The sequence below is a fragment of the Dama dama genome, chromosome 4 (assembly GCF_033118175.1).
Source record: "Dama dama isolate Ldn47 chromosome 4, ASM3311817v1, whole genome shotgun sequence".
Taxonomy (NCBI): domain Eukaryota; kingdom Metazoa; phylum Chordata; class Mammalia; order Artiodactyla; family Cervidae; genus Dama; species Dama dama.
In genome coordinates, this window is record NC_083684.1 from 40,137,225 (window position 1) to 40,161,448 (window position 24,224).

The following is a 24,224-nucleotide window of genomic DNA, read 5'->3' on the forward strand; positions in this document are numbered from 1 at the left end:
ACTATGTATAACAGGCTCTAGTGTCATCTACCTCACTCGAACAGACTCAAGTTTGTTCTTTTTTATGGCTGAGAAATACTCCATTGTATATATGTACCACATCTTATTTATCCTTTCAACTGTTGATGGACATGTAGATTGCTTCCAATGTCCTAGCTATTGTAAATCGTGCTGCTATAAACGTTGGGGTACATGTGTCTTTTTCAGTTATGGTTTTCTCAGGGTATATGCCCAGCAGTAGAATTGCTGGATCATATGGTAGTTTTATTCCCAGGTTTTTTTTTTTTTAAGGAATCTCCATGCTGTTCTCCATAGCGGGTGTTTCAATTTACATTCCCACCAGCAGTGTAGGAGGTGGAGTGTAGTTGATTTATAATGTTGTTAGTTTCTGCTGTACAGCAAAGTGAATCAGTTATACATATATCTACTCTTTTTCAGATTTTTTTTCCCATATAGGTCATTATAGAGTGTCAAGTAGAATTCCCTGTGGTATAAAGTGAAAGTCACCCAGGCATGTCTGACTCTCTTCGACCTCATGGACCATATAGTCCTTGGAATTCTCTAGGCCAGAATACTAGAGTGGGTATCCTTTCCCTTCTCCAGGGGATCTTCCCAACCCAGGGATCAAACCCAGGTCTCCTGCATTGCAGACAGACTCTTTACCAGCGGAGACACAAGGGAAGCCCAAGAATACTGGAGTAGATAGCCTATCCCTTCTCCAGCAGATATTCCCAACCCAGGAATCAAACCAGGGTCTCCTGCATTACAGGTGGATTCTTTACCAACTGAGCTATCAGGGAAGCCCCCTTATTTACAAGACAGAGTCACAAATGTAAAAAACAATTTTATGATTACCACGGGGGAAAGGAGGGGAGGGATAAATTGGGAGATTGGAATTGACATATACACACTAAGTAGTGTGACTCTGTCTTGTAAATAAGTTCATTTGTACTTTTTTTTTTTAAGATTCCACATGTAAGTGGTATCATATGATATTTGTCTTTGTCTGACCTAAGAGGATTTTTTGATGAAAGCATGTTAGACACTTAAAAAGGAAAGCACAAGACAGGATGCAAAGAGGCTTCTCCATTAATTTTAGTCTCCCCTTTCCCTCTCGCCTAGTACCTGATCAAATGTACATATAATTTTAGCACATTGTATGCCAGGCATTTTGGCACTCAAACAGGAATACAGCTGTTACAGATTTGGGCTGATTGTCAGTTTTCTCCTCTCTTCCCAGTGTCTCCATTTCCTGTTACCTGGCTTCTTTACATTTTCTACGTCTTAGCCTTTTAATTACTGGATTCTTAACATCTCAGGGATGGCTCTCCTGCTTCTTGGGCAATGAAGAGGCAGAGATCATGCAAGATGGGGGAAGAATTCAAAAAGTTTTTAGAGAAAAAATTGGTGGGAGTCCATTACTTATTTATATGAATGAATATGATGCAGGAAGCAGAATCAATGACTTTATATTCAACTTCTTTTGTTTGCATTTTGTTTGATAAGTTATTGAGCAGTAAATTTGCTGAAAATATCCAGGAGAAAGAAAAGAAGGAAAGACTGATTAATCCACAATTTGGATAATCAATGCTATATACAAGGAAAAAGTAAGATTTCCTTTCAGGTTGAATTTTTATAATGCCTTCATTTTATAAAAGGACAGATTAGGATTTAGTTGGTTTCTTTGTTTTTGGAGATTCTCCTTGGGTAATTTAGGAACTACTTCAATTACCATTTTTTTAAAAACTTGGTATTGTTTTAAAGAAAATGGAGACAAAAGTATACTCTATATCTACATGCATGTGCGTGCTCAGTCGTGTCTGATTCTTTGTGACCTCAGGGACTGTAGCTTGCCAGGCTTCTCTGTCCTTGCCACTTCTTCCTTCAGGGGACCTTCACAACCCAGGAATCAAACCTGTGTCTCCTGCATTGGCAGGCAGATTCTTTACCGATGAGCCATTGGGAAAGCCTTACTCTAATTTACAGTTAACATTAAATAACACTTTTTATATTAAAAAAAAAAAAAAAAAACAGCCTTTTACTTCGTTGCAGCCGAGAAAGCAACATGGGTCACCAGCAGCTCTACTGGAGCCATCCGAGAAAATTCGGCCAGGGTTCTCGCTCTTGCCGGGTGTGCTCAAACAGGCACGGTCTGATCTGGAAATATGGCCTTAATATGTGCTGCCAGTGTTTCCGCCAGTATGCGAAGGACATCGGCTTCATTAAGTTGGACTAACCGAACTTCCTTAGATGGCTCATCCAGCACATCAACCTTAGGTGGAAATAATACTAGCTCTTTGTATACAAAATAAAAGTTTTCAAAAAAAAAAAAAAAGTTTTCAAAACTTCAAAAAAAAAATAAATAAAATAAAATTTAAATAAATAAATAAATAAAACCCCAAAACTTTGAAATAACTTCTTGAAGTGAGTGGCAAGAGGAAATTGAATAAATAGCCTGCTTTATGTCCTCTTAGTTTAAGAAATAGGAAGTAGGATTTCTTTCTCTGTGTAACTACTGAAAAGATACTGAATACTTGAAGATGGTTTTTTAAAAAGCAAACTTTGGTGGCTTTCTAGATGCAAAAATAGGAAGTTAAGAGATACCTGGAGTAACAGGCAAATTTGGCCTTGGAGTACAAAATGAAGCAGGTCAAAGGCTAACAGAGTTTTGCCAAGAGAATGCACTGGTCATAGCAAACACCCTCTTCCAACAACAAAAGAGAAGACTCTACACATGGATATCACCAGATGGTCAATACCAAAATCAGATTGACTGTATTCTTTGCAGCCAAAGATGGAGACGCTCTATACAGTCAAGAAAAACAAGACCGGGAGCTGACTGTGGCTCAGATCATGAACTCCTTATTGCCAAATTCAGACTTAAAATGAAAAAAGTAGGGAAAACCACCACACCATTCAGGTATGACCTAAATCACATCCCTCACGATTATACAGTGGAAGTGACAAATAGATTCAGGGGATTAGATCTGATAGACAGAGTGCCTGAAGAACTGTGGAGGTTCGTGACATTGTATAAGAGGCAGTGATCAAGACCATCCCCAAGATAAATGCGAAAAGGCAAAATAGTTGTCTGAGGAGGTCTTACAAATAGCTATGTAAAGAAGAGAAGTTAAAGGCAAAAGAGAAAAGGAAAGGTATACCCATTTGAATCCAGAGTTCCAAAGAATAGCAAGGAGAGATAAGAAAGCCTTCCTCAGTGATCAATGCAAAGAAATAGAGGAAAACAATAGAATGGGAAAGACTAGCAGTCTCTTCAAGAAAATTAGAGATACCAGGGGAACATTTCATGCAAAGATGAGTGCAATAAAGGACAGAAATGTATGGACCTAACAGAAGCAGAAAATATTAAGAAGAGGTGGCAAGAATACACAGAACTATACAAAAAAGATCTTCATGACTCAGATAACCACAATGGTGTGATCACTCACCTAGAGCCAGACATCGTGGAATGCGAAGTCAAGTGGGTCTTAAGAAGCGTCACTACAAACAAAGCTAGTGGAGGTGATGGAATTCCAGTTGAGCTATTTCAAATCCTAGAAGATGATGCTTTGAAAGTGCTGCACTCAATATGCCAGCAAATTTGGAAAACTCAGCAGTGGCCCCGGGACTGGAAAAGGTGAGTTTTCATTCCAATCCCAAAGAAAGGCAATGCCAAAGAATGTTCAAACTACCGCACAATTGCACTCATCTCACATGCTAGCAAAGTAATGCTCAAGATTCTCCAAGCCAGGCTTCAACAGTATGTGAACTGTGAACTTCCAGATGTTCAAACTGGATTTAGAAAAGGCAGAGGAACCAGAGATCAAATTGCCAACATCCGTTGGATCATCGAAAAAGCAAGAGAGTTCCAGAAAAACATCCACTTCTGTTTTATTAACTACGCCAAAGCCGTTGACTGTGTAGATCACAATAAACTGTGCAAAATTCTTAAAGAGATGGGAATACCAGACACCTGACCTGACTCCTGCCAAATCTGTATGCAGGTCAGGAAGCAACAGTTAGAACTGGACATGGAACAGCAGACTGGTTGCAAATCGGGAAAGAAGTACATCAAGGCTGTATATTGTCACCCTGCTTATTTAACATATGCAGAGTACATCATGTGAAATGCCGGAATGGATGGAGCACAAACTGGAATCAAGATCACTGGGAGAAATATCAATGATAACCTCAGATATGCAGATGACACCACCCTTATGGCAGAAAGCGAAGAACTAAAGAGCCTCTTGATGAAAGTGAAAGGAGAATGAAAAACTTGGCTTAAAACTCAACATTCAGGAAACTAAGATCATGGCATCTGGTCCCATCACTTCATGGCAAATAGATGGGGAAACAGTGGAAACAGTGACAGACTTTATTTTTGGGGGCTCCAAAATCACTGCAGATGGTGACTCCAGACATGAAATTAAAAGACACTTATTCCTTGTAAGAAAAGCTATGACCAACCTAGACAGCATATTAAAAAGCAGAGACATTACTTTGCCAACAAGTAATGTCTATCTAGTCAAAGCTATGGTTTTTCCAGTAGTCATGTCTGGATGTGAGAGTTGGACTATAAAGAAAGCTAAGCAATCAAAGAATTGATGCTTTTGAACTGTGGTGTTAGAGAAGACTCTTGAGAGTATCTTGGACTGCAAGGAGATCCAGCCAGTCAATCCTAAAGGAAATCAGTCCTGAATGAATATTCACTGGAAGGCCTGATGTTGAAGCTGAAGCTCCAATACTTTGGCCACCTGATGCAAAGAACTGACTCATTGGAAAAGACCCTGATGCTGGGAAAGACTGAAGGCGGGAGGAGAAGGGGACGACAGAGACGACAGAGAATGAGATGGTTGGATAGCATCACCGACTCAGTGGACATGGGTTTTGAGTAAGTTTCGGGAGTTGGTGATGGACAGGGAAGCCTGGCATGCTGCAGTCCATGGGGTCACAAAGAGTTGGATACAACTGAGCTACTAACTGAATTGAGATGGCTTTCTACTTTGTATAAATCCTTGCTTAATTATACCTTAGATTAATTTTCAGCCTATTATAAGTCCCAGTAGCTCCTGTGCTTGATGCTCAGCTTTACCAGAGGTAATATAAATATGTGAGTTCTTTAAACAGAAATAAGTTGGGAAAGGTGGTACCATCTAAACTCTATGCTGAGTTATCAAAAACAGAGAAAATAGAATATCTCACTGTTTGGTGTGAGATATCTAAAGAGTATTTTATCTTTGCAAGGCATCTCTTTATCTGCTCCGAAACAACTCTAGAAACTCTTTGCATTGTGGCTAGTTTAAAGAATTTTTTTTCCCCAATTTTATTTAGTTTTTTTATTTTGGTCCCTAGTTTGCAAGGATGGACTTGCTTACTAACAGGGAAGTGTTCTGAACCCTTCCCCCTCTCTGTTCTAGTTAAACTCATGTCTGAATGCCCACTGACACTTTTCTAACCTTTAAACCTTTTCTTTTTAGATGCAGGAAGTGGCAAGAAGAGAGATGCCAAGTGAGAATAACCAGGAAGATGGTAAATATTTTGCTTACAATATTTTTCTTCATGCCAGTCAGAGAAATCTAGATGTGATGGGATTTGAGAGAAGATGGAGGGAGATGTCTCCGTCCGGGGGCACTACACGATGAATTCTTTTCTGCTGTCATAAAGGGCTGCCCTGAATGCTTAGTGACCTCTGAGGTTTTTCTAGTTGAAGAGACGATAGTCTTGACTCCCTTTATTCTTGACTTTTTTTATTGGCTAACTATTACTTGTTTCTTTTACCTTTCTTGACTTCTTTTGGATTTATTATGTTTTTATTCACCAATTTTTTCTTTCTGCTAATTTATAAGTTATACACTCTTTCTGTGCTTTTGATCTTATTATGCCCCAAATTATAATATGTGTCCTTAACTTGTTCAGTTTTAAAATTAATCAACACCTTAACACTTCTCTTGGAAAATTCAAAGAACTTAAAGTACTTTACTCCTTTTAATCCCTCCTGATAAATGTATTATTATTATGGATTTTAATTATATTTTTAAAAACTCACTAGATACTATTTTTATAAAGTCAATGTTTATTTAAGCTTATCCATATATTTACTACTTTGTTTTGCTTTTTATTTCTTCTTCTTTTTTTAATCCTAGACTTCCCTTCTGAGATAATTTTCCTGTAGTTCATAGTACATCTTTTAGAATTTTCTTTAGTGTATGTCTACTGGTAATGAATTCTTTCAGCTTTTGATTGTCTAAAAATGCCCCTATCTCACTATAATTCTTAAAGGGTATTTTGGTTGGGTATAAATTTCTATGTTGGCAGTTATTTCTTTCAAAATATTGAAGGTATTCCACTGTAGTCTGTCTTTTATGGTTGCTTTTGAGATGTTAGCTAGAAATTTGTCACTCCTGCAAGGATAATGTTTTTTTCTTCTGGCTGCTTTTAAGATTTTCCAATTGTGTTTGATTTTTTTGTGATTTCACTGTGATGTGTGAATTTCTTTTTATTTTTCTTGTTTGGTATTTATTGCACTTGAATTGGTACATTCTGTCTCATTATTTCTGCAGAGTGCTTCAAAAATAATGTGTCCTATTTTTTCTGTCTTGTCCCTCTATAACTCTTGATTAAGTGAATATATGTCAGAGACTTTTACATTGTCCTCTTTGCCTCTTATTCTTTCACATAATTCATCTTTTTTGTTTGATCTACATTCTGGATAATCCCTTCTGACCCATACTTTAAATTCATTCTTTTCAGCTGTGTCTAATCTGCTGTTAAGCTTGTTTGCTGAATTCTTAATTTCACTAGTTTTATTTTCAGTTTTATAAATTTGATTTGGTTCTTTTTCAAATCTTCTGGGCCACTTTTTATAAGCAGAAATTTCCCAGATGTTTTATATCTTTAAACATAGTAAAAATAGCCATTGTGTAAGCTGCATCTATTAATTCCAATTTTTGTGTGCCTGTGTTGTCTGTTTTTTCCTACTCATTCTCACTTGTCTTATTTCCTTTTTTGTTTGCTTTGGCTAATTGCTGGATATTATATTTTAAAAACTATTTGTAGGAATGGTTTAAAGTCTTACAAGGTATCTTTTCCAGATTAGACTTTCATTTGCTTCTACCAGTTAGCTAGGGGACTATCAATCTGGGATCATCTTAATCCATGCTCAAAATTTGAGGTTCCCTGGATCACCCAGATAATGCAAACCTGGATTACCAGTGTATAAGGGCTAGTTTATTCCAAGTTTACCTTTATTCTGAAAATTGTTTCCTGCTTAGGTTCCCATCTTAATGTTGGGTAGGTGGTGAGGAGGTGGTTTCTCATACTCTTTACCTTGGATGAATCCTGGACTAGGATTTTATACCTTTTACCCTAAATCTCCTTAGAGAAAAAGGGACTTTAAGTGCTAGTGTCATCTATAAGAGTTATTGCTGTTTTCTAGATTTTTGCCTAGAAACTCCTCACTAGCTTGTTAGCTCTTTAATGCTTTTAAGGATATATATATGATACCACTTATTAGATATCTTCAACAGGAGGGATAGTCTGAATTATTTAATCTCATTACATGTTCTTAGATTCTTTTTCTTACATAAAAATATTGTTCTCTAACATTTCTTCCACTGTATGGACTGGTGCTTAGTCAAAACATTGATATTCTTAAAGATTCTATAGAGATAGAAAGTTCCACTGTTCTAAGTTAATGTGACTAACTCAGGAAGGCCTTCAAACATATGAATATCTGAAAACCCCAAAGAACACAGAGACTTCTCTCTTTGTCTGATGCTTTAGTTGCCCCACTCTGAAGCTTTTCAGCTTTCGGCTGTATCAGATTCTGATACAGCTGGCTGAGAGAAATGTTTTGGAATTGGTTTAGGGGTTTTCATAGGTTTTGCATTTCCTGTCATTTAATTGGCTTATGATAGTGGTTCCCATGGAGAAGGCAATGGCAACCCACTCCAGTACTCTTGCCTGGAGAATCCCATGGATGGTGAAGCCTGGTGGGCTGCCGTCTATGGGGTCTCACAGAGTTGGATACGACTGAAATGACTTAGCAGCAGCAGCAGCAGTAGTTCCCAGTGTGTGAACCTATATCCTCTGGGTGGAGATTCGGAGTGGGAATGGGTTTAGCTTTATTGTGAGGAGTCTGTGAAATGAGAGACCTACCAACTGTTGTCCATAGACTGAATACATAAGACCCCAACTTTTGTCATGTGGGGGTGCACCAAAATAGTGGAAGTGTAAATATAGAAAACTCTGACACTACAGTTTTCGAAGGAAATTCCTAGGAAATTAGGTTGACATAAAATTTATCTCCAGAATGTTATAGTCTTTACTGTTTACACAATGTCCAGCATGTTTTGTTGTTCTTTGTTGTAGGAATCCCTCCATAATTTTATGCTACCACTTATAAAAATTATAAACCATCTCTTCCTGAGAACTGTTTTTTTTTTTTTTTGTAGACAAGAGTTTATCTAGTGAACAAGGCTACTCTAAAAATTCTCACTGTCTTTTTTTCCCCCGCTTGGTGATGGTTAGAAATCAGACGCTACTCACCTCATCAGTTGACAGTTCGATCCCCAGAGAAGATGGCTAAAGAAGGGTACCGAATATCCTTTTTGGACAAGTCTTCAGGTTCTTCTCCAGAAAAGGACTTGATACCAAAACCTGATACTTATCAGCTTACCCATGATGCCTCATTGGGTAAACGCCTGGATGTGGGTGATTCTAGCCAGATTCATCCCTATCAGTTACCTTCAGATGTTGGTCTAGAAAATTATGATAGTCATTATTCTCAAAATCTGTCCCTTCACGGAAGTATTGGTAAAAGGCCTCAGAGAAACAAGAACTACCGAGAATATAGCACAAAGCCTTCAAATAACATGAAAGCCACCACATCCCACTCCTGTGGAGACTTACTGACTTCTCTGTCAAACCCTGACTCCAGCACTGGAAGGCTTTTGAAGCTTAGTTCAGGTAATAGCTTCCTATCAGTTTGTAGGCCTCTTTTCTTTAATAGGTGTAAAGATTGAAGTTTAACTGCATATTTTGGAATAAATATTTCTTACATTGGGGAATTCCCTGTCAGTCCAATGGTTAGGATTCTGTGCTTTCACTGCTGAGGGTGTGGGTTCAGTTCCTGGCTGGGAACTAAAATATCCTGCAAACTTCATGGTGTGGCCAAGTGAATGAATAAATCGTGACCAGTAGTCAGAGCCTCGAGAACTCTACAGGGTATGAGTTTAACAAGATAGATATATTAGAGAAAATTTGTATAAATGCAAACTTGATAACTATATGTTATTTCAGTTAAATAGCATCCTGGGATATATTTCTGGTAACATTTAGTCTTCTCTGGTCTCAATCACTTCTAATCAGAGTTACTTTTTCAGAAAAAGCTAGTTTTAAGAAAGTAAGTGTTGGAGACCACGCTTTAGTTGTGTATTTATTCAACAAAATGTGTTAAATACCTACTATATGCCAGATGCTATTCTAGCTCTGTAGATAACATAGCAAACAAAAGTGAAATTCCATGTGTATTTTTGCATTGGTAAAAAAGGTCCCTACTTTCATGGAAATTCTATTCTAAAGAGGTAAGACAGATGATAAAATAAATTATAAATATAGAAGCCAGCTTATGATAAGTGTTGTGAAGAAAAATAACATAAGGGTATTAGAGAATGGCTTCCCAGGTGGCTCCAGCAGTAAAGAACCCTCCTGCCAATGTAGGAGACATAAGAGACATGGGTTTGACCCCTGGGTCAGGAAGATCCCCTGGAGGAGGGACTGGCAGCCCACTCCAGTATTCTTACCTGGAGAATCCCATGGACAGACGAGCTTGGTGGGCTATAGTGCATAAGGTCACAAAGAGTCGGACACGCCTGAAGCAACTTAACACGCACACATGCACATAGCACTTATTAGAGAGCAATATGAAGGAGGTAAAGCTTTAGATGGAATGATCAGGGAAAGCTTCTCAAATGAGAAGTAAAAGTACAGGCTTGAATAAAATGCATGTGAGTCATGTGGATAACTTGCGGGGGGGTGGGGGGAGAGAAGTTTTAGACAGTGGAAATATTAAGTGCAAAGTTCCTGAAACTGGAACATGCTTCGCATGTTCAAGGAACAATGAGGAAGCAGGGCTGCTACAGCAGAGTGAGGTAGATGAGGTGTATAGATAAAGTCAGATAATCAGACATTCATTCTGGGTCAGATCAGGAGCTGTTGGAGAGTTTGTAGCAGACAAGTGACATCTAACTTAAAAATTACTCTTGCTGCTTAGTTGAGAATAGACAATGGGGAGCAAGGACAGAAGTTTCTAAAATTCTAAAAGATCAGAATCTAGATAAGAGATGATGGTAAAAAAAAGAGAGAGAGAGAGAGAGAGAGATGATGGTAACTTGAACTAGAGAGAAAGCAGTATAGGTGGTAAGAAATAGATTCTGAATATGTTCCAAAGATAACAGTCCATGATTTGCTGCTGGGTTGAGGATGAAGTATGAGAGAAAGCAAGTCAAGTATAACTCTCAGGTTTCAAGTCTGAATAAATGGAAGGATGGAGTTACCATTTACTCAGATGGAAAAGAGTATGAGGAACAGGTTTTAGGATAGACACCAAGAGTTGGTCTTAGACATGTTGAGTTTGAGGTGCCTATTAAAACTTCTCAGAGATGCCAATTTGATAATTAGATATATTAGTCTGGAGTTCAGGGAAGAAGGTGGGGCTGGGAATTAAAAGTGTGTGGATGGCCTTAAAACAGATTGGGTATAATCTCCCCAAGGGGGTAAATATAGATAGAAAAGATATCTGAGGACTAACTTGAGTCCTCCAACAATTAGAAATCTCGTTAATGAAGAGAAACCATCATGGAGAGCAAGAAAGTGGCAGCCACTAAGTAAGAGAAAAGAAAAAAGCCAAAGAGGGAGTGGTAACCTGGAAGCCACATGAAAAATGTGTTTCAGGAAGGAGAGAGTGATAAATACAGTGTCAGATGTTTTTAATAGATGCCTTTAACACTTCTGGGACTGAGAAATGATCATGGTATTTGGCAATGCATTGGTGGTGGTGGTTCGGTCACTAAGTTGTGTCTGACTCTTGCAACCCCATGGACTGTAGCCCCTGCCAGATTCCTCTGTCCATGGGATTTCACAGGCAAGAATATTGGAGTAGGTTGTCATTTCCTTCTCCAGGGGATCTTCCCAACCCAGGCATTGAACCCATGTAGTGAGCAGCTCCAGGAGATGTGTGATTAGTAAAAGGCTTGTTGAGGTGAATTAAAGAAAGAATCAAAGGAGAAGCAATAGAATTACCAAATATATACACCTTCAAGGAGTTTTGCAGTGAAGGGGAGCAAAGATGTGGAAATGTAGCTGGAAGGGGGATTGGATCAAAGAGAACATGGTGGAAATGACCTAGTAGAGGGAAAATTGTTGATGCAGGAGAGAAAGGGAACAATTACAAAAAACAAAATAGGGGGGTGGTCTAGAGGAGATGGAATTTAGTCTACCAGTGGAGAGTTGGCCTTGGATTGAAGCACAGACAGTTCATATATTACAATAAGAAGGAAGGCAGATAATTTATAGACCCAAATACAGGTAGAATTGGTAAATTTAGTGGTGAGATCACATAAATGTTTTCTTTGATTGCCTCTGATTTACTCAGAGAAATAAAGCACCTGAGAGCGAGGAGGGAGGAGAAAGTGTTGGAAGTTTGAGGAGAAGAGATGTGAAATAGTGATCTCAAAGAATAGGAGAGTAAATTGATTAGGGTAATGTATTAAAATAGCTGGGCCCAGTTAAGATAGTGGTTATGAACCTAAAGTGAAGATGGTAGAAAGAGATGCATATTGTTCTCCAGTCACTTCCCACTGCTCTGCTGTAGGTTTGGAGTATGTACACAGAGTATTTAACCAGATTTGGGGTTTTGTGAGGTGGATAGGAAGGGAGAATCCATACAGTTGAGAGTATATACTAGGGAGAGGCCATTGTGATCCTTGGACTTCAGACAGGGTAAGGAAGGAAGGGAGACATGAAAGAGTTGAAGAGCAGGTTCATCTCCTGGCCTGTTTCCTTCACAGATCTGTATGCTGCAACCCATTTCAACAGTGATCCTGCTCTGGTGGTGAATGTAGAGCAACAATTAGCCACCAGCATCAGTGATTTAACACAAGCACGTGGTTCTTTCCCAAACAACTCCGTCCTGGGAGACTCTCTGAAGACACTGCTATTGCCTACTGGGACATCAGAAAACAGAGAGAATTTGACCAAGAGGTCATTAAGCCCATCAAGAAGAGGATTCAGACGGAAAGAAAATATCCTTGCCACCCTGAATACAAAGCATGGTTTCAAAGATGCTACAGGCAGTGAGGCAAGTGATGACTTGTTTATGCTTGTATAAAAACACATCAGGTCCAAGATTAGAATCGGGTTCTGTTTTGGTGGTGGTAGTTTCGATCAAGAGTGATAGAAATTCAAAGGGATTTTCAGAGGTCAGTGGGTAATACTGCCAGGCCAAAGCCTGTGATTCTTTTGCCTTTGGGAAAGTCATTTCCCTTCTGCTGCATTTGTCACAGGAAGAATGGTCCCTAATCTACTTCTAGAACATAAACATGGGGGCGAAGTACTTCGATAATAAGTGGACAGAGTTTACAATAGGAAAGAATACACAAGTTGCCAGGGGCTCAGGGTTGGTTGAAGAGTGATCTCTGTTTCATTGTGGCTTATAATCTTACCATGTTTACACATTTGCTTTGGCTACAAATGACTAACTTGCTAGGGACCTTTCTTCTGAAAGCATTGCTTTCCTGTCCAGAAATTAAAATTATTCCAGTTTTTCCCCACAATGAATTAGATTAAGATGATGAATTAGATAATCCAAAAGATTTTTAGCTGAGAGTTGGCTCAGGGAATGAATAACAAATCAAAAACCATTCCCACATATATTATTTAATTCATTTTATAAAATTATAGTTTGATAGTATTGTTCTTACTCATTAACTAAGTTTTGTCACTGCTTTTGTATATATTCCTCCATGGAGAACGCTGTCTTCTCCCCTCTCATCTATCTGAATATTAATTTTTCTCCAGGCTTTAATTCCATCATGAAGCCTTCTTCTCATTAGTTAAAGGAACTATAGCTCTCAGGACATTCTCTTCCCTTGAACCCATAGTCTTAGTCATACAAATCTTTTGTCATTTAATGACTTACTGCCTTGTGAGAAAGCAGGTTATTTGGTCAAAACAACTATTTCTAGTTACTTTTGTTTCAGTTGCTGGAAATCTTTCCACATTGACATGGGCTTATAAAGGGATTTTGTTGTTATTTGGTTGGTTGGGTTTTTTTAGCTTTTAAATACTTTCTATTCAGTTTTTGAAACTTTGGAATTGGTTATAATTTTTATGTACCAAAGGGGGCAGTCTTGTAATACTTTTTTGACTTTTTTGTTCTTTTTTGTTTTCCATCTTCAGTCACTGATGCCTATTGTTCTAGACAAGAGCACTAGTGTTAATGTATTTAGGGTAAAGCCATAGCAACATTTAGGATACTTGGGTACTATATTAATAAGATATGTTCTAGGAAATTTTCTCACCTCTATTTCATGTTATATTGTTAAAACAGCAATTAAAATCTCAATGCACTTTTCTGGACTGTCTTAAAAATTCCCATTTCTTTTTTCCTGTTACATACTGTATTTCTTTATATGAAAAGTTATAAAAGAGCTGCTTGAATATAAATATAAAAGAAATACACCGTTTAGTTTCTAGAAAGGTATAAATCAGAAGAGTGCTTAAAAGTTGTTTAAAAAATAATCCCATATTTAAAAAAACACAAAATTAAATCAAATATGAATTCTTGATTAAAAAATTTATTTCTAACCAGCTGACTTTAGAATCACAAATTATAAAAATTAAATTTTAAAAAATAAGGCATAGTTTGCTGAAAATTAAAAGTAACAGAATTATCCCAAAGTTCATAAAAAATTATCCCACTCTCACCACATTATGAAAAGTGAAAGAAAATACATAAGGCATATGTGTGTTTCTAAGTTGCTTCATGATGCACACACAGTATTGCCAATACATGAAAAACCAATGACAGTTAATATCCATTTTTCACAAGATCCTCTAAAGTGGCTTGTAGTGTAACCAGTCTTTCTATGACTTTTCTTCCTAATAAGATTAACTTCTTAAGGACTTCATCTTTTACTTCATATGTTCACAGACCTTATATAGAACTCTCAATGCACATGATCAGTGTTCAGTACAGATCTGTTTAATAAATGTTTATCTCATTTATAATGCTTTCCCTTATTAATCATAGGCCACATGTGTGACTCAAGTCATAAATATCACTGTCTGGTGTTCTGTTTCATGGTTGTCAGATATGACAGCATAAGCTAATTAATCATTTATGTATTTTTAATATCAAAAGAGCCAAAGGTTGAGAAATAATTTGGGTGTTTTTAATATGTAACAGCTTCCTTGAAGTCCCTTGAGAACTCACAGAAAAGATTGATCTGTCCAGTAAAATTCACAATTTTTTTTTAACTTTTGAGAATTTTAATTAATTTATTTACTGGCTGCACTGGGTCTTCAGTGCCGCTCATGAGCTTGTTGCAGTGTTTGGGCTTCTCATTGCAGTGGCTTCTCTTGTTGCAGAGCACAAGCTCTAGGGCATGCTGGCTCAGTAGTTGTGGTACGTGGGCTTAGTTGCCCTGTGGCATGTGGGATCTTCCTGGACCAGTGATTGAACCTATGTTTCCTGCATTGGCAGGTGGATTCTTAACCACTGGACCACCAGGGAAGTCCCCAGTTGTTTTTTAATTCATTCAGACATGACTAAATATATAGACATATACATCATATCTGAATGAATTAAAAACAATTTGAAGTTCCACTGGAGAGAGAGCTCTACCTATGCATCTGTATATGTAAGATTCTTACTGAATAAAAAGTATCTTTAGTACTGGGTCCAACAATAGCATTTAACATAACACTTAAAATGTTATAGGACAGTTAAGTTTATTATATATTAATATACTAGATATAAGCTTATGAGTTATAACTTTTATTAAATTACTCCCCATTTTATTTTATAATGTAATACCTTAAAAAATGTTCTGCAGTTTAATCTTTGCATATTACATAACATAATACATTGAGCCATAGACATAGGTGTTAAAACATTTTTTGTTCTCTTCTGAAAATCTCCATAGAAAATTATGATAGAAGATACTGTTTGCTTTGAAATTATCCTTGTATATATTATTGTATTTGTCTTAGACATAAATAATATTCTATTCAAATCTGAACTGAAAAATGAAGTCAACTTTCTCTTTTGCTTAATGTTAACCCTTTAAATGTCTGGGTTTTTACTTCCCTTATTGTGTAAGAATGACAAATGGTTGGGTGTTTGTTTTTTTTTTTTTTCTTGAGCCTCTCTCTAGTGACCTGGGCAGTTTGCATGGTTTGCCAGGAAACCACAGTCCCCCCGTCTCTGCCAGAACCTCCCATGTGGCCACTGTCCTCAGACAGCTCCTGGAGCTTGTGGATAAGCACTGGAACGGCTCCGGCTCCCTCCTCCTCAACAAGAAGTTTCTCGGTAAAGCGAATTCATTCTCAGTTCTCAGAGAAGGGCTCAGCCTTGCTTCTGCTCTACATTCTGATAAAAGCCACTCAGCCCCCTTTACTTGCAGGGGAAATTGTTCTCATGATCACTTACCAAAATTTGTCAGCCACACAGTGATTGACAAATCTGCATTTTTCTTACAATCATCTTTCCTGTTTTTCCTTTTTTGGTTGCACCGTGCAGCTTGCCAACTCTATGCATGCTCTTAGTTCCCTCACCAGGGATTGAACCTGGGCCCACAGCAGTGAAAACACCAAGTCCTAACCACTCTACTGCCTGGGAATTCCATTCTCTGTTTTCATAAGCACTCTTCTCTCCTGTACCAGTTGTCTTGTTTTCCTGTAACTTTTTTTTTTTTTGGTAGTCTTTAAGTGATGATGTACAAAATAAAGTGTGGTCATGTTAATGATTACCAAAGGATTTTACGATCCTTGGGGAAAATGCCAATAATAAATACAATAGAAACTGAGTTTAATCATCAGAGGTCTGAGATGCCTATGGAAATGTTATGATTTGTAAAACTCTAATGACTAAATGACCTGGACTCTTTTTCAGGACTTTGTTTTTAGGAACTTGGGGGGAAACAGTTTTGCAAATATTGTCCCCATGTGCCTATTTGTTGCTTAATAGTGGTGATAAGAGTTTAAGTAAAAACTAGGAACTTTAAGGGCTTCCCTATTGGCTGAGAAAGTAAAGAATCCTTCTGCAATGCAGGAGACCCAGGTTTGATCCCTGGATCAGGAAGGTCCTCTGGAGAAAGACATGGCAACCCACTCCAGTATTCTTGCCTGAAGAGCTCCATGGACAGAAGAGCCCTGCAGGCTGTCCATGGGGTCATAAAAGAGTCAGATATGACTTTAAAGTTGAAATACAGATGGCTAACAAACACATGAAAAGATGCTCAACATCACTCATTATCAGAGAAATGCAAATCAAAACCACAATGAGGTACCATTACACGCCAGTCAGGATGGCTGCTATCCAAAAGTCTACAAGTAATAAATGCTGGAGAGGGTGTGGAGAAAAGGGAACCCTCTTACACTGTTGGTGGGAATGCAAACTAGTACAGCCGTTATGGAAAACAGTGTGGAGATTTCTTTAAAAACTGGAAATAGAACTGCCATATGACCCATCAATCCCACTCCTGGGCATACACACCGAGGAAACCCGATCTGAAAGAGACGCGTGCACCCCAGTGTTCATTGCAGCAGCACTGTTCATAATAGCCAGGACATGGAAGCAACCTAGGTGCCCATCAGCAGACGAATGGATAAGGAAGCTGTGGTACATATACACCATGGAATATTACTCAGCCATTAAAAAGAATTCATTTGAATCAGTTCTAATGAGATGAATGAAACTGGAGCCCATTTGAAGTAAGCCAGAAAGATAAAGACCAGTACAGTATACACATATATATGGAATTTAGAAAGATGGTAACAATAACCCTATATGCAAAACAGAAAAAGAGACACAGATGTACAGAACAGAATTTTGGACTCTGTGGGAGAAGGCGAGGGTGGGATGTTTTGAGAGAACAGCATTGAAACATGTATACTATCAAGGGTGAAACAGATCACCAGCCCAGGTTGGATGCATGAGACAAGTGCTCGGGGCTGGTGCACTGGGAAGACCCAGAGGGATGGGGTGGGGAGGGAGGCGGGAGGGGGGATCGGGATGGGGAACACATGTAAATCCATGGCTGATTCATGTCAATGTATGGCAAAAACCACTACAATATTGTAAAGTAATTAGCCTCCAACTAGTAAAAATAAATGGAAAAAAAAAGAAAGTTAACAGTCACAAATTGCATAAAAATAAAATAAAATAAAGTTGTTTAGGTTTAGCCTTTTTTTTTAATATCTAAAGTGACATACAGAAGAAAAGTCTTAGCCCAGTTACTTTCCTTCCCACATTGATCCTTTGCTCTTGTTTTGTAGGAAATTATCCCCAGGAGCCACTCATCAGTGATTAGAGAATAGCACAGAGCATGCACTCATGAGAGTCTACTGTTGTTTGTCCATAGATGTGGGATATAGTTTTTTAATCTCCATCATGAAACATCTCTTACAGTTACTTACTAAATTCTTGTAAAAAGGAGACATTAGATTACCCTATTTGTCTGACAGAGCTGGTAGTTATTGACTAGGAATTCTCTGCTTTAGCTTTTAAGACTGGCCCGTGTGCCCAACCTGAATTTTTGGCAGGTCCTGCCCGAGATCTGCTTCTGACCTTGGTAGTCCCTGCACCTTCTCAGCAGTGGTGTCGCTCGCATCCGGAAGATACATCAAAAACCTTCCACAGGAGGGAGATGGAACTGAAGGAGACAGGACAGCTGGTCCCTAATGACATGGTATGCTGCTCTCATCTTCTTTTCCTACTCTTCCTTTATTAGAAAAGGAAAAAGCAGCAAGGCTAGAACAGCTCTGTGCCATAAAGACCATCATCACTTGAACACCTAGATGCTTATGAACTGAAATGTAGAAAAGTCAGTCTGTGCAAATCAGGAACACAAAACTTGCAGGGACAGCTTGGAGGTTCTTCAGGGTTGACTCCCTAATCCAGAAATTCTAAGGAAAGACTTGAAATGGAGGGGAAAAAAAAGACTTAGAGTGAAAACATTTAGGACTGTGTTCTTGAAGGTTATGATTTGATTCAGATGAGGGAATTAGATGTCTCTGGGATTGTCTTTCCTCCCTTCTGATGGAAAATCCTAAACCAGGGGCCACTCCCTAGAGCATTAGGCTTCTGGCTCTGGGAGGGAAAGAAGGGATTCATTTTCTTAGACTTCCCCCCAACCTTTTCTTAACATTAGAGGATTTTCAGACATCAAGTTTATTTTCTAGAAACTTTAAATAGGTGACTCATAATGCTGCCCACTTGTCAAAACAGCCACTTGTTTCGTAATAGTAGTGGATAATTCACATGTGGTAAAATGCATGTGATAAGTTTCTTTGCTGCACTTGAACTATGTTTACCAATGAATTAAAATTCTAGTGAGAAAGAGAGAGGCTGACCTCCATTCGGTTTATCACTAAAAAGAGCAAAAATTCTTTCAATCTTCTAAAAACACTTTCCGGAATTTCAGGTTCTTAATGTGTTTGTATTTTGTTTTCTAATCTAAAGGAAAGTTTGAAGCAAAAACTAGTCAGAGTGCTGGAGGAAAACCTCATTTTGTCAGAAAAAATCCAGCGTTTGGAGGAAGGTGCTACCACTTCGATTGTCAGTGGGCACCCGTCCCACACTTATGGTAAGTCCAGGAAAGCAATGTGTGGTGCATCTCAAGACAACATTTTGTTTATAGATGACCCATTTAATAAGTTTTGTCATTCAGAGCGCATATGGCTTCCTAAATGGAAACAATCATTTTGCCTCAGAGTTGTAATGCAGGTGACTTGAGTTACCAGAAGAAGAGAGTTTACTCTTTTATAAGTGTAAAGTATTTACAAATGTTATTATTGTCATTATTTTTTGCGAATGACACTTGTTTTTTTTCTGATTATAGCAGATCATGTTCCTTACAGAACGTTTGAAAAATATAAGGAAAATAAAATCTCACTACCCAGAAATAACTACCATTAGTGTTTTGGGTATATTTTCTTTCACCTATATCCCTATACATATATTTTAAACTCAGAATTAAAATTTGTGTTTTGATTTTTCAAAACGAATTTACATACAACAAAATGCACACATTCTAAGTTTGATGAGTTTCAACGTATATGTATACTCATTTAATTCCATCCAATCAAAATACAGACCACTTCTCTACTCTAAAAAGTTCAACTCTGGTGCATTTAGGTTCCTCTACTATTGGCCCTCGGCAGTCTACAAGCTAATGTTATTCTACAAGCTAATGTTATTAATTTAATAGCATAGGCATTTCCTCTAATATCACATTAATATACCATATTTATCTATTTAGTCCTCTATATAGTTGTTTTTAATGTTAGTTATTGTAAATAAAGCTGTCATTATTTATATTATAAATAATTAAAAGAATTTCCAAACATTCAAAGACTTGAAATAGAAGAAAAGACCCTGGAGTGAAAATGCTTCTCTAAGATCATCTTCTCTCCTGATGGAGCTGAGAGTCCTAATATTTATGCTGTTATAAATAATGCAGCTATTAATATCTGTGTATATAAATCTTTGTTAAAAAAAAAAAATCTTTGTGTACACTTTCTACCAGTTTTCCTAGGAGACATTCCTTGAAGTAGAATTAGTGGGTCCAAGGATGTGGACATTTTTGAGGTTTTTGTTACACGTTGCCAAATCATTCCTAAAAAGGTGGTTTCAGTTTATACACACATCAGCAACAAGTATGTATTTGAATGCCTTTTCATTTCACCCTTGCCAACACTGAGTATTATATATTTTTCTTCATTATGACAGGTGAAAAATAATATCCTATTGAATTTGTGATTTGTTCTACTTTATTCTTAGTATAGTTTAGGTAGATAAAAGTCTACCCTTGACTTTAAACTTCTAGTTCAGCACACCAAAACAAACATTATGGGTATTTGGATATTTGTATGAGAAATTTGATTTGGAAATCAGCATTGAATTTCCAGAGATGAATCTCATCTCTCTAATATTTATAAGCCTGAATAATCAAGACATCAGTCTCCACTTACCTACACTGAAAATAAATAGGTGTTTATTCACTAGATAATTATTTTCAACCAGCCGTGAGGCCCACTACTCTCTTTGGATTACTGGTGATAAATACAGCTGTTGCAGCCCTGATTTCTACCTTCCAGAACCTTGCTACTCAAAGTGTGAACCAGAGATTGGCAACATTACCATCACTCAGGGATTTGTTACATATATAGAATACTTGGCCTCACCTCAGACCTACTGAATCAGAGTCTGTTTTTTAATAAGATTCCCCAGGCAATTTGTAAGCATATGAAAATTTAAGTACTGTTCTAGAAGACTGACTTCCTTAAGATCCATAGTTCTTGTGCTTTCACTACCTTATTATTGCAAGCCTTGGTAACATATTTGGAAAGCTAAGTATGAAGGCCTTGGCCACAAATTCAGTTTCTGCAAGATCAAGTGGTTGAATTTTAATTCAGATATGTCTTCTGCTAAACTGTATATTCTTATCACTATATCTGCTGTCTTCAAGAGAAGGAATGGTGAATGGAGTGTGGAGGTGGGTGCAGTGGGGCCTCCAATTCTTCAAGATGCCCACCTGTTCACTCAAACTCTGCTCAAAGACTAGCCGCTTGGAATCCTCTCACCCCCATATGCTGTAACCTTTGTAGATGATCTTCTGCGCAAAAACCAACAGCTGAACATGCAGGTGTCTTGCCTGAACCAGGAGCTTGCCCAGCTGAAAAAGCTAGAGGAGACCGTGACTCTTCTCCACGAAAGTCAGAGGTAGGATTGGATCCTTCAAGCTGGCTTCTGGAAGCAGATATTTACTTTCCTTTATCTCCTTTGTTTTACCTGGCAAGTTAATATCTATATACTTTCCAAATTAACTATATTCTGCATGTAAACAACCTGTATCCAGGCCAGTTAGCTCAGGGGTCAAAATACTGCTTTCCAGAACACACCAGGGACTAAATATCGTTGCTGGCACTGCTGGGTTACATCACCTCAATAATAAGTAGTTTCTCACTGGATCCAACAGGACCCTTATTTGGGTCAGCTAGCTTTCCTCAGTCACAATGTACCCCTAAAACCAAGCCATCTTGCTCTTCTGAAAAATGTCTACCTGTTCTTGGTCCTAGAAGAAAGGTCAAGCACACTCAGAGTGATAGGGAAAGAATCCAATGTATGTGTTCTCTTCAGAGGAGTTCAATAGCATGAGGCTCTTCAAAGAACAGTTTCCCCAGGCTACAGGCTAGACAAATCAGAAGAAACCTCAAGACTATTGCTATATTTAGAGAAGCCCTTGAAATTTTGATTTGCCAAACACCTTTGCTAAGACCATCAGTGAAGCTTAAATAGAAGAACTCTATTCCCCAAGCCTTCAGTCCCTAACTTCACTTCCTAATTTTCCTTGGAATAGCTTAATATAAGGAGGATTCAACCCAGATCCATTCTGGCTGACTTTTTAAAAAACTTCTTTTCTAATTATTGCAAACATATACAGAAGCGCGTGTGTGTGTGTGTGTGTGTTAGTGGCTCAGTCATGTCCGACTTGTTTCAACCTCATGAACTGTAGCCCATCAGGCTCCTCTGTTCATGGAATTCTCCAGGCAAGAATACTGGAGTGGGGAGTTATTCTTTTCTCCAGGGGATCTTCCTGACCGACCCATAGATTGAACCCGGGTCTTCCGTGTTGCAGGCAGATGCTTTGCCATCTGACTATATAGGGGTATAGGTATACACCCCATACCCCTATACTATAGGAGTATAGTATATACCCCTATACTCTGTATAGGGTTAGCCCATACAAGAGTATCAGTCAGTTCAGTTCAGTTCAGTTGCTCAGTCGTGTCCGACTCTTTGCGACCCCATGAATCGCAGCACGCCAGGCCTCCCTGTCCATCACCAACTCCTGGAGTTTACTCAAACTCATGCCCATCCAGTCGGTGATCCCATTCAGCCATCTCATCCTCTGTTGTCCCCTTCTCCTCCTGCCCCCAATCCCTCCCAGCATCAGGGTCTTTTCCAATGAGTCAACTCTTCGCATGAGGTGGCCAAAGTACTGGAGTTTCAGCTTCAGCATCAGTCCATCCAATGAACACCCAGGACTGATCTCCTTTAGGATGGACTGGTTGGATCTCCTTGCAGTCCAAGGGACTCTCAAGAGTCTTCTCCAACACCACAGTTCAAAAGCATCAATTTTTCGGTGCTCAGCTTTCTAGTGAATAGCATAAATTCATGTTTATCACACTTGGGTATGTACAGAATCACCTGAAAACTTGTTGAACTACAGAGTGCTGGGGCTCACCCCCAGAGTTTCTCATTCTGCAGATCTGGGCTGGGAACTGAGAATTTGCATTTCTAGTAAGTTTCGGGTGATGCTGTTGCTCCTGGCCTGGGGACCACACTTTGAGAACATTAAGGTTTATCTCTTTAGTGATGTACAAATGGCTATATTTTAGAGTAACTTGAATTAATTCTTCTCTGTGTTGTTAAACCATCACTTCAATATATAAGTTCAATTTGTTTCATTTTTCTATAAGGAATATTTTTATTATTTTGATTTAATCCTGAGTACAATTATGTTAAACTTACATGATCCCAAAGTCAGATCTACAAAATCAGATAAATTCAAACAAATTTAGCTTCCTTACCTGTCTTCTCTATCCTTTCCTTCCCTCCCACTAGCCTTCCATTGCAGGTGTGGGTATGTATTTGTATTCCCTCTCTATTAAATAAAAAGAGGCATAATGTTGCTTTAACATTTTACCTTAGAAATCATTTTATAGTGATGTTTAGAGTAAGTTCTCACTCCTTTTTATACATACATAGGACTCCGTGGTGTGTGTAATTAATCCTCTGCTGATGGACATTTAGGTTGATGGTATCTTGCTGTTACAAATAGTGCTGCAGTGAATAGCATTGTGCATACATCTTTTTTGGCAAGGAGGAGAAGTCTCTGATAGCTTCTAACATTACATGGTAATGCAGAGTCCAAGAATACAATTATGACTAGCACTATTAGTTTAATTGCTGAGGCAGTATAGGTTAGAAGAAGTAGAAATTAAGATAATTAAGATCTGGGAATAGGAATAGAAATTGCAGGCCTGGTCAGGGGCCAGTCTCCTTGTGTTTCTACTTATTTCATCACGAAAAGTGCTTTGGAAAGAATAAAACAGTCACTATGTAAAATGTGAACTGTGTTATTGCTACAGTCAACCTGGAACATAATCAAACAGGACTGTAATAAAGAAACTGTTGGCCCACTTTTAAAATAACCCACTCATAAGTCGGATAGTTCTTTCTATTTAAAGATGTTACTTCATTTTACGTTTATCTTTAGCAAACATTTCAGGTCTGAATGACATCTAGTTTGCTTTTATGACTCCACAACTGTCTTTTTCCCCCGTGTCTCAGATCCCTGGTGGTAACTAATGAGTATCTGCTGCAGCAGCTGAATAAAGAGCAAAAAGGTTATTCTGGGAAAGCACTCCTGCCTCCTGAGAAGAGTCATCATTTGGGGAGATCATCACCCTTTGGGAAAAGCATGCTGTCTTCCTCCTCACCAGTAGCACATGATATGGGTCAGTATTTAATACAGACTGTTTCAGACTCTGTCCCAGAGCCTAGTCTATGGAGCTAACACTGTACACCTTTTTTGCAGCTTGTCTCTCAGCCCCAGGGGTCTCTCAATGTCATTACCACTAGTATGGTGGTATTTTCCCACAAGATTAAGAAAAAAATCTTAATTACACTGTATTCGTCTTTCTTTTTATTTCTCTTTTTATCTCCTCCCATCAAGTCATTCTTTCCTTCTGCCCACATAAATAGTTGGCACTTAGTCCTAGGCATCATATCACATAGGAACACTTGACTGAAAATGTCAAAAAGGAAAAAAACACTAGATATTTTTCCCAAGTGTCAGTTGAAACTGTGTAGTAGGAAGTTAGAAAAGAATATCCATGGCCAGGTATGTTTTGTGTTAGAAGAAATTTCAGAG

The 24,224-nt window shown here is 38.2% G+C and overlaps 2 protein-coding genes across 2 annotated transcripts in view; both read left to right on the forward strand.

Annotated features, from left to right (window-relative positions):
• LRRC36 (leucine rich repeat containing 36) overlaps positions 1-23,867 on the forward strand; it is a 59,912-nt gene extending 36,045 nt beyond the window's left edge. Inside the window, exons 7-14 of the mRNA XM_061140527.1 lie at positions 5,478-5,529; positions 8,530-8,967; positions 12,069-12,358; positions 15,427-15,592; positions 17,827-17,972; positions 18,746-18,869; positions 20,893-21,007; positions 23,642-23,867. Coding sequence (XP_060996510.1) covers positions 5,478-5,529; positions 8,530-8,967; positions 12,069-12,358; positions 15,427-15,592; positions 17,827-17,972; positions 18,746-18,869; positions 20,893-21,007; positions 23,642-23,867 — 1,557 coding nt within the window. The remainder of the gene's footprint in view (positions 1-5,477; positions 5,530-8,529; positions 8,968-12,068; positions 12,359-15,426; positions 15,593-17,826; positions 17,973-18,745; positions 18,870-20,892; positions 21,008-23,641) is intronic.
• Positions 2,054-2,267, forward strand: LOC133050602 (small ribosomal subunit protein uS14-like). Its single transcript, XM_061134874.1, has one exon. The coding sequence runs from the start codon at positions 2,066-2,068 to the stop codon at positions 2,234-2,236; it is 171 nt and encodes a 56-aa protein (XP_060990857.1). The 5' UTR covers positions 2,054-2,065; the 3' UTR covers positions 2,237-2,267.
• Positions 23,868-24,224: the final 357 nt, after the last annotated feature.

Excerpts from the sequence above, each read along its gene's own strand:
- LOC133050602 (XM_061134874.1), top strand. The coding sequence starts at position 2,066 with ATGGGTCACCAGCAGCTCTACTGGAGCCATCCGAGAAAATTCGGCCAG.